Source organism: Mandrillus leucophaeus, unplaced genomic scaffold (assembly GCF_000951045.1).
Source record: "Mandrillus leucophaeus isolate KB7577 unplaced genomic scaffold, Mleu.le_1.0 Scaffold995, whole genome shotgun sequence".
Taxonomy (NCBI): Eukaryota; Metazoa; Chordata; class Mammalia; order Primates; family Cercopithecidae; genus Mandrillus; species Mandrillus leucophaeus.
The window spans coordinates 127,554-137,936 of record NW_012110863.1 but is presented as its reverse complement, the minus strand read 5'-3'; the positions used below and the strand labels follow the sequence as shown (position 1 = coordinate 137,936).

The window sequence follows — 10,383 nt, the reverse complement described above, 5'->3', positions numbered from 1 at the left end:
TTTTTTGGTGACAGAGTCTTGCTCTGTCACCCAGGCTAGAGTGCAGTGGTGCGATCTCGGCTCACTGCAACCTCTGCCTTCCAGGTTCAAGCAGTTCTCCTGCCTCAGTCTCCTGAGTAGCTAGGATTACAGATGCCTGCCACCGCGCCTGGCTAATTTTTGTATTTTTAGTAGAGACGAGGTTTCACCATCTTGGCCAGGCTGATCTTGAACTCCTGACCTCATGATCCACCCGCCTCGGCCTCCCAAAGTGCTGGGATTACAGGCGTGAGCCATTGTGCCTGGCCTATAAAGTTTTTTAAAAAAATATTTAATCAAGTTGACCCACAATGGATTATAAAGTTCTAAAGTATCAAAACTGTGTACCCCTGGACCAACATTGCCATCAGCATGTATTGTGTGCTCAATGAGTATTTATTTGTTGAATGGATGAATGAATGGGTGAATACATGAATGAACACCTGTTGTTGGATTTCATTAAAAATACTTTTTAGTTTTTTGAAAGTAGGTTTCTGAACTTGCCTCTGTATGAAGTTGTTTTATTAGAAAAAAAATTGCAAGATTCTGAAATTATTATTTATAGTTGTAGTCAGAAATGGAATGACAATGTGATTTCATCTGCTATCGTCTCTCTTTAAAACACTTGAAAATAAATATTACCTTCACAGCATATCATGAAACACATGTTTTGGGGGCAGAATTGTTGGGTTTGAGTGCTGGGTCTGCTACTGGCCAGCTGTATGGGCTGAGGAAAGTCACATGGCCCTTCTGTGCCTATTTTCTTTCTTTATAAAATACTTAATGTGTTACTGACCTCACAGAATTGTTATGAGGTGAGTTTGACACATGGACAGTACTCAGAATGATGCATAGTACCTGCATAGTAAGTCAAGAAAAAGCTAACTAATATCATCATTAAAAAGGAGTTTCCCTTATATAAGAATGTGAGTAATATTTTCCAAATAGGTTTTAGTGCCCATAAAAGCTTGTTTTTATTGAAAAGAACAACAATGAGAAGACCCTGGTATATTTATTTTTATCTCATAATGCAGGTAACACCTTTTTTTCTTTTGGTTTTACTATCAGAAATCTTGACCTAAATTTAATTCTTTGTAATGATATTGTTAGTAGTAAATTTCTTTATCCCTTAATGTTACTGTTTCTGTTTATAGTTTAATGTCTGTTGTAGAAGATTGCTGTATTTTACATTACCTGTAAAAAAATTTACCTGTACACTTGATGAATAGAAGTAATACAAATGCAGATATTTTATATGATAAAACAATAGTATTATTCTTTGTATTTTACATCTTTGCTATTTTTCTAAAAGGAATTTTTTCTTTTTTCAGGCCTGCAGATAAAACATCTAATGAAAAGAACAAGGTATTGTAGAAAAGTAAATGATCTAAAATATTATGTTGGAAAAAAACACATTCTAAAAGGTAAAATAAAAAAGGATGTTTTGTTCTAAAGCTGTTTGCTTAGAAAAAGTGATTAAGAAACAGTAGCTGTTGATAACAGTACCTTTTAAGAACAATCTGTTGCTTTAAAGAAGTGCGTGTGTTTTTGCTCATTAAAAAAAAATGGAGAAATACCACTTCTGTACATTTAGCATACGCTATAAATCTTTTGAGGACATTTTGAAACAGTGTTATTTATCTTATAGGTCAAAAACCAAGTACATCCTGAGGCTGACTTTGCTGACTCAGTGGGGCCATCTGAAACGGCCTCAGAGGATTGTGAGTTATCTCACTCTACTTATGAGAATTTTTTGTTGCTGATTGAACAACTTGGAATGGAGTGTAAAGGTAGGACCATTGCATAAATGCAAAGCCTTTTGATGTATCCTGCAGTAATGTGTGTATACATTGCTGAGAACTGATGTGTGATAGTGAAGCTCAGCTCAGAAATATGCTCAGTGTTAAAATAGAAAGAGAACTAACTTATACTCTACACCAAAGAGCTATGTTAACTCCACTGTACTTTTCTCATTGTCAGTGGCACTCCCAGTCTTTTTATTGACTCTGTTTCTCTCCTATTCCTTCCCCCAATGTCAGGTTACCATTTTTTCTCCACCTGGAATGCTGTGGAAATCTTAGGAATCTTAGAACTGTTTTCTCGAATACCCCACCTCCTAAAACCGTGGTCTACTCTGCCTTCATAATGATATATTTTTAAGACTTCGGATCTGATCATGTTACTCCTTTGCTTATAACTCAGCTACTACTTCTCATTGCTATAAGGTTAGAGATCTGAATCCTTTAGCTTTATCCTGCATCATTTTTACCCTTCTCTGTCTCTGTGTCCCACCTAGTATCTTAGATGTTTGTTCCAGCAGTTGATAGCTTCAGTGAGGTATAACTGATATATGATAGACTGCATGTATGTAAAATACACAATCGTATGCACATGTGAAACCATCACCATAATCAAGAGAGTTAACATGTTCATCATCCATAAAAAGTCTCTTCCTGTCCCTTTGTATTGCTTTGTTAAGAAACTGCTAAATTGTTTTCCAAAGTATTTGTATTGATTTTCCATTCCAACCAGCAGTATATGACATTTCCTATTGTTCTGTATCATCACAAGCTGTTGTTATTGCTGTTTTTTTAATTTTGAAATTTTAGCCATTCTGATGGGTGTGTATTATGCATATTATTATGGTTTTAATATGCATTACTCTAAAGACTAATAATGTTGAGCATCCTGTATGTGCTTATTTACCACCTGTGTAACTTCTTTGGTGAACTGTCTTTTCCAATCTGGGTAGCTTATGAACTTTTAAAATTGAGATTCGATTCAATCAGCTTTTTTACATACACCAAAGGTAGTCAAACCTTTTCATTTTCAAACTGTTATCTTACTAAACATAGTAAATATTTTAAACTTGTGACAAAATGGTCTCTGTCACAGCCAATCAACTCTGCTATTGTAGTATGAGACCAGCCATAGACAATACGTATGTTAAAAAAACACAGCTGCATTCCAATAAAACTTTATTTGCAAAAATAACAAGCTGCCCCACAGGTTGGATTTTACCCATCCCTATTATGTGATCATGATTGTGAATAAAGACGTTTTACTTCTTCCTTTCAACTCAGGTAGCTTTCCTTTTCTTTTCTTTCCTAACTGCACTGGCTTCAGTACAATGCTGACTAACATAGTGAAAGGAGACATTCCTGTATCGTTCCTGATCTTACAGGGAAAGTATTCAGTTTTTCATCATGACACATGTTAGTTGTAGGTTTATCAGAGATGCCCTTTATCATGCTGATGACGTTCCCTTGTATTCTTTGGTTACTGAGAGGAGTTTTTATTTTTAAATCAGGAATGAATGTTGTGTTTTATCAAATGCCTCTATCTACTGAGATGATCATATGGTTCTTCTCTTTTAGTTTTTTAATGTGGTGAATAACTGATGTTTTAATGTCAAACCAACCCTGTATTTGGGGATAAACCCCACTTGTTTATGATGTATTATCCTTCCAATATATCATTGGATTGAATTTGCCAAGATTTTATTTAGAAAGTTTTAAAACGCTATTTTTTTTTTTTTTTTTTTTTTTTTGGACACAGGGTCTCGCCGGATCTCAGCTTACTGCAAGCTCCGCCTCCTGGGTTTACTCCATTCTCCTGCCTCAGCCTCCTGAGTAGCTGGGACTACAGGCGCCCACCACCTCGCCCGGCTAGTTTTTTGTATTTTTTTAGTAGAGACGGGGTTTCACCATGTTAGCCAGGATGGTCTAGATCTCCTGACCTCGTGATCTGCCCATCTCGGCCTCCCAAAGTGCTGGGATTACAGGCTTGAGCCACCGCGCCCGGCCAAGGCTATTTTCTAGACTAGTTTTAGCTTCACAGCAAAACTGAAAGTAAGGCACAGAGATTATCCCTGTACTCCCTGCTCCTACACGTGCACAGCCTCCACAATTATCAATATCCTCACCAGAGTGGTACACTTGATCTCATTGATGATCCTGAATTGATAATCACAATCACCCAAAGTCCATAGTTGATATTAGGGTTCAGTTTCAGTATCTTACATTCTGTGAATTCGGACAAAGGTATGAGGACATGTATTTATCACTGTAGTATTATCCAAAGTAGTTTCAGAGCTTTAAAACTCCTTTGTGCTTCATCTGTTCATCTTCTCCCGCCTTCCCTCCCCAACTCCTGGCAACCACTGACTTTTTTTACGGTATCTATAGTTTTGCCTTTTCCAAAATGTTATATAGTTGGTATCAGACAGCGTATAGCCTTTAGACTGGCATCTTTCACTTGGTAATATGGCTTTGTGGTTCCTTCATGTCTTCTCATGGCATGACAGCTCATTATCGCATGGCTGTACCAGAGGTTGTTCGCTTACCTAAAGGAGGATATCTTGGTTTCTTGAGAAATTGGTTAAATTTTTACATCTATGTTCATGAAGCAGTTTTCTGTTTTTGTAATATCATTGTCAGATTCTGGTTCAGGGTAATGCTAGAGTGATAGAATGAGTTGTATTTCTCCTCTGTTTTTTTTTTTGAGGGTGGGGGAAAGGTCATGTAAAGTTGTTATATTACTTCTTAAATATTTGGTAGAATTCACCAGCATAGCTATCTGGGCTTCGAGTTTTCTTTCTAGGAAGGCTTTCCTTATGCTCTATTTTCTTTTATAGTTATAAGACAGTTCAGGTTGTTCCTTCTGGATTGAACCTTGGTAATTTTTGTTTTTCAAGGAAAGTGTCCATTTTATCAAAGTTGTCATGTTTAGTCACATAAAGCTCACCTTATTATATTGCTGTTCTTTTAGTATCTGTAGAATCTATAAAAATGTCATATTACTATGTTTCTGAAATTGTAATTTGCATCTTCTTTTTTGTGATCAACCTGAATAGAGTTTTATCACTTTTATTGACCTCATCAAAGTGTGTGGTTTTACTGATTTTTTCCTATTGTTTTTCTGTTTTATTGGTTTCATCTTTGATGTTGTGGTCTGTTTGGCCTGCTATAACAAAATACTATAGGCTGGGTAACTTATAAACAACAGAAATAGATTTTTCACAAAAGTCAAGATCTAGGTGCTGGCAGATTTGGTGTCTGGTGAGGGACCAATTCCTGGTTCATAGATCCCTGTCCTCACATGGCAGAATAAGTGAGTGAGCCCTCTGGAGTCTATTGCATAAGGGCACTAATCCCATTCGTGAAGGCTTGGCTCCCATGAGCTAATTACCTTCACGAAGCCCCACCTTCTGATAACATCACCTCTGTGATTAAGTTTCAGCTTACGAGTTCTGGGAGGATGCAAATGTCAGACTATAGCAGACGTTTATTATATCATTTCCTCTGCTTGCTTTGGGTTTAATTTCTTCTTCTTCTTCTTCTTCTTCTTTAGTTTCTTCTCTTTTTTTAGTTTCTTAAGGAAGTCAAGACCATTGACTTGAGAGTCTTCTAATATAGATGTTTAGTGCTAAAAAATTTTAAGTACTGTTAACTGTGTACCACAAATCCTGATATGTAGTATTTTCATTTTCATTCAGTTCAAAATACTCTATAATTTCTCTTTGCATCATGTCTTTGACCTAGGGTTATTTAGATGTTTGTTTTAAAATGTTTGAATATTTTGAATATTTTGATGAGATATTTTGTTACTGATTTCTGATTTGATTGCCTTGTGGTCAGGGAACATACTTTGTATAACTTAAATCCTTCTGACTTAATTCTTTTATTAAGATTGATTGCAGAACCTAGAATGTGATCTGTTTTGGTAAGTGCTCCCTGGGTACTTGAAGCATGGTGTTGTTCCAGTCTACTCCATTCTTGCTGATTTGCTGCTCCCTAGTTTTATCACTTATTGAGTAAGTGATATTCAGATCTCAGACTGTACGTGTGAATTTGTCTATTTCTTCTATCGATCTTTACCTCGTATACTTTGAAGCTGTTATTAGGTGCACAAACATTTAAGATTATATGTTCTTGATTACCTGAACTTTTTTAAGTCATTAGGTAATGAGTGTTTATAGCTGGTTTTTGTTTTTTTTTTCTGTGAAATCTACTTTGGCATAAACGTAGCCATTTCTTCTCAGGCTTCTTTTGTCAACTCTTAGCCTAATATATCTTTTTCCATCCTTTTGAACAATTTGTGTTTTACATTTAAAGTACTTTTTTTATAGGAAGCATAGAGTAGCTTCTTGCATTTTTATCCAGCCTTACAATCTGCATTTTAATTGAGATTTTTAGGCCAGTTTCATGTATAATGTGCTTATTGATACAGTTAGGTTTGTCTGTCATCATGCTGTTTGATTTCCATTGGTCCCCGCAGTTCTTTGTTCTCTTTTCTTCTTTTTCTGCTTTCTTCTCAATTAGTCCACTAATTTTTGTGATTTATTTTTATCTTCCTTTTATGGCTTATTAGCAATAACTATTTTTTTCTATCTTAGTGGTTGCACTACAATGTATAGTATATGATTTTAAGTTATCACTGTTCATCTTCAAAAATATTATGGCATATCATATATGGCATAAGAAAATTATGAATGAAAACCCAAACATTGTCTGTTCTCACTTGTAAGTGGGAACTATGCTGTGAGGATGCAGGGGCATAAGAATAATACAATGGAGGTTGGGAACTTGGGGGGAAAAGTGGGGGGAGGAGGTGAAGGATAGAAGACTATGGATTAGAAACAGTGTATGCTGCTTGGGTGATGGGTGCACCAAAATCTCAGAAACCACCACTAAAGAACTTATTCATGTAACCAAGGACCACCTGTTACCCAAAAACCTATTGAAATTAAAAAAAAAAAAAGAAAATTAGAATGGTATACTTTCATTTCCTCTCTCCCACACAGATACTTCTGGATTTGTAGGATTATAGTTTTCTTTACATTTAGAAAGTTTTGACCATTCTTTTTTTTATCTTTCTGTCTCTCTTTTTCCCTCTTTGGGGACTTATTCCTGCTTGAAGTTTTCTTATGGTTCACTGATGTCTCAAATTTATGAATCTTCTGTTTGGTGATGTCTAATCTGTGTTCACTTCCATCCATTGTAGCTTTCATTCTTGACATTGTAATTTGAATCTCTACACGTGTAGTTTGCTTAAAAAAATCTTCCATGCCTCTGCCTATCTGCTTGAGCTTAATTTTAATATATAGTTGAGTTCCATATGAATAACTCAATCTTTCTGATCTTGCTTTTATGATTTGGTCGAATTTCCTGCTCCTGAGGCAAGATCTTTGTGATGACTATTCATTGCCATGCGAAGTCTGAGTTTTCCCAGCATCACTCATGGGAATTGACACTCTTTTTGGCACATTGTGAGCACCAGACATGTTTCTTTCCAGTGTTTTTTAGATGTTTTTCCCCCTTGGTCTGGGGCAGTTTTCTGAAACACATGTGCTGTTTGTTACTCTGCTAGATACCCAGGAGGTATTTTTGTAGATCTTCAGTGTTCTTTCCCTGTACTCTGCCTCCTTTCCGGTGTTCTGTTTTGTGATCTCTGTCTGCGTTGGCTTTACCAGACTCTCCGCTTCATCATCTCATCTCAGGGAATCTGGTGGACTCTATGTCAGTTTTTTCTCTCTGTGCAGTAGCCTGGAAACTCTGTGAAGGCAAGGAGCTGGAGTGTTGGTATGAATTTCATTTGTTTTCTGTCTTACGGGGATCATTGTCTTCATTACCTGAAGTTCACTGCCTGGTAAATGATTGTAGGATGTATTTTGTCTGTTTTCTTTTTGGTTGTCTCAGGCAAGAAGGTAAATCAGTACTTGCTGTCCATTGTGGCCAGAAGCAGATTGCAGCAGAGCTTCAGCACCTGCTGTCCACTGGCTAGAATACTTCTCTACCCCTTTGCTTAACTGCTTCCTTCTCACCCTTCATTTCCTCAGGGAAATCTTCCCTGGACCCACTATAGATCAAATTCTCCTATGTGATCATAGAACTCTGTTTTCTTACACCATCTATCTGAGTTTATAATTGTCACTTTTGTTGTCTTTGTTCCTCACTACACTTAAGGCTAAATGAGAGTAGAGGTCTTGTCTGTTTTATCTGCAGAGCTTAGTAGAATGCCACACTGTAGACACTCAGTGCATATTTGTTCAATATATGAAGGAGACAATGTTAAAATGCACAGTCCTTTATCCCTAAAAAGTACTCATATATTTTATTTCCACCTTGTTTTCTCCCTGACACAGATTCTGTTAGCCTATCAAGAATCCAAGACACATTTTGTTTCTATGAGCACTTACTGAAAGTTAAGAATATTGACTATGAACAACTTACAGTAAAAATTAAACAAACAGAAAATACAGTCAGTGTACTACAAAAGGAGCTACGTGAAACAAAAAAGACAGAATTACAGTTAGAGCTTCAAAAAATTGAATTGGAGAAACAGCTGTACAGTTTGAGGTATGATATTCTAGTTCTAAAGAAATATTTATACTAAAGATAATGTATCAGAATTTTTGTAATTGCTGACTTACCTCCTGGGATTAATGGGGGAGAAACCTTGGTTTTGTGGAATATGAAATTCTTGGAAATGATAAAACAAATGGTTAACTGTGAACTCTTCTAATAAATAAATGCATATTCTTTGCAATCTTAATAGCCATATAGAAGTCCACCATATGAAATCTTGTTATTCATTTAACAAATTGTAATTTGGGTTTTAAAATTACCTTGTATCTATAATTAATGATATAAGGAACATCTTTTATCATTATTATTATTTGTAGACACAGGGTCTCACTCTGTGCCTGGGGCTGGAGTTCACTGGTGTGACCATACCTCCCTGCAGCCTTGAACTCCATCCTCTGCCTCAGCGTCCTAAGTAGCTGGGACTCCAGGTGCACATTCCCATGCTTGGCTAACTTTTTAAGTGTTTTGTAGAGACAGGGTCTCACTATGTTGCTCAGGATGATCTCCAACTCCCGACCTCAAGCATTCCTTCTGCCTTGGCCTCCCAACTCATTAGTATTAAAGGAGTGAGCCATCATGCCCAGCCCAGAATATATATAGCATATACATACCACATATTATTTATTCCATTCGTCAGTTGAGGGAACACTTCCATATCTTTGCAATTGTGAAATGTGCTGCAATCGACATACATTTGCAGGTGTCTTTTTGATATAATGATTTCTTTTCCTTTGGGTAGATACCCAGTAGAGGATTGTTGGATTGAATGGTAGCTCTATTTTAGTTCTTTGAGAAACCTCTCTACTGTTTTTCATAGAGGTTGTACTAATTTACATCCCTACCAGCAGTGTATAAGCATTCCCTTTTCACCACATCTGCACCAACATCTAATGTTTTTTGACTTTTTAATAATGAGCATTCTGGAGTAAGGTTATAGCTCCTTGTTGTTTTAGTTTGCATTTCCCAGAATATTAGTGATGTTGAGCATTTTAAAATATGTTTGTTGGCCATTTGTGCATCTTCTTTTGAGAAATATCTGTCCATGTCATTTGTGTACTTTTTGATGGGATTATTTTCATTTTTCTTGTTGATTTGTTGTCCTTTGTCAGATGCATAGTTTGCAAATATTTTCTCCTATTTTGTGCATTGTCTGTTTACTCTGATTATTTCTTTTGCTGTGCAGAAGACTTTTCTTTTCTTTTCTTTTCTTTTTTGAGACAGGTTCACTCTTGTTGCCCATGCTGGAGTGCAATGGCATGATCTCAGCTCACCGCAACCTCTGCCTCCTGGGTTAAAGTGATCCTCCTGCCTCAGCCTCCCAAGTAGCTGGGATTAAAGGCTCGTGCCACCACGCCGGCTAGTTTTGTATTTTTAGTAGAGACAAGGTTTCTCCATGTTGGTCAGGCTGGTCTCGAACTCCCGACCTCAGGTGATTCGCCCACCTCAGCCTCCCAAAGTGCTGAGATTATAGGTCTGAGCCACCATGCCAGGCCAGCCCTTTCATTTAATTAGGTCTCATTTATTTATTTTTGTTTTTGTTGCATTTAGTTCTGGGGTCTTCATCATAAATTCTTTGCCTAGGCCAGTGCCCAGAAGAGTTTTTTCCTAGGCTTTCTTTCAGGTTTTTTTGTAGTTTCAGGTTATAGATTTAAGTTTTTAATCCATCTCTTTTTTAATTAAAAAAATATTTTTGGGGGCCGGGTGTGGTGGCTCACATCTGTAATCCCAGTAGTTTGGGAGGCCGAGGTGGGCAGATCACGAGGTCAGGAGTTCGAGACCAGCCTGACCAACATGATGAAACCCCATCTCTACTAAAATAACCAAAATTAGCTGGGTGTGGTGGCGCATGTCTGTATTCCCAGCTACTCGGGAGGCTGAGGCAAGAGTATCACTTGAACTCGGGAGGCGGAAGTTGCAGTGAGCCGAGATCATGTCACTGTACTCCAGCCTGGGCAAAAGAATGAGACTCTGTCTCAAAGAGGAAAAAAAAAAAGAG

At 37.0% G+C, this 10,383-nt stretch overlaps 1 protein-coding gene across 2 annotated transcripts in view; it reads left to right on the top strand.

Moving 5' to 3' along the window:
• Positions 1-10,383, top strand: part of CCDC144NL (coiled-coil domain containing 144 family, N-terminal like) — a 125,537-nt gene that overhangs the window by 71,982 nt on the left and 43,172 nt on the right. For both annotated transcript variants that reach the window (XM_011971258.1, XM_011971259.1), the window contains exons 7-9: positions 1,350-1,383; positions 1,667-1,808; positions 8,165-8,378. In XM_011971258.1, the coding sequence (XP_011826648.1) occupies positions 1,350-1,383; positions 1,667-1,808; positions 8,165-8,378 (390 nt within the window). The remainder of the gene's footprint in view (positions 1-1,349; positions 1,384-1,666; positions 1,809-8,164; positions 8,379-10,383) is intronic.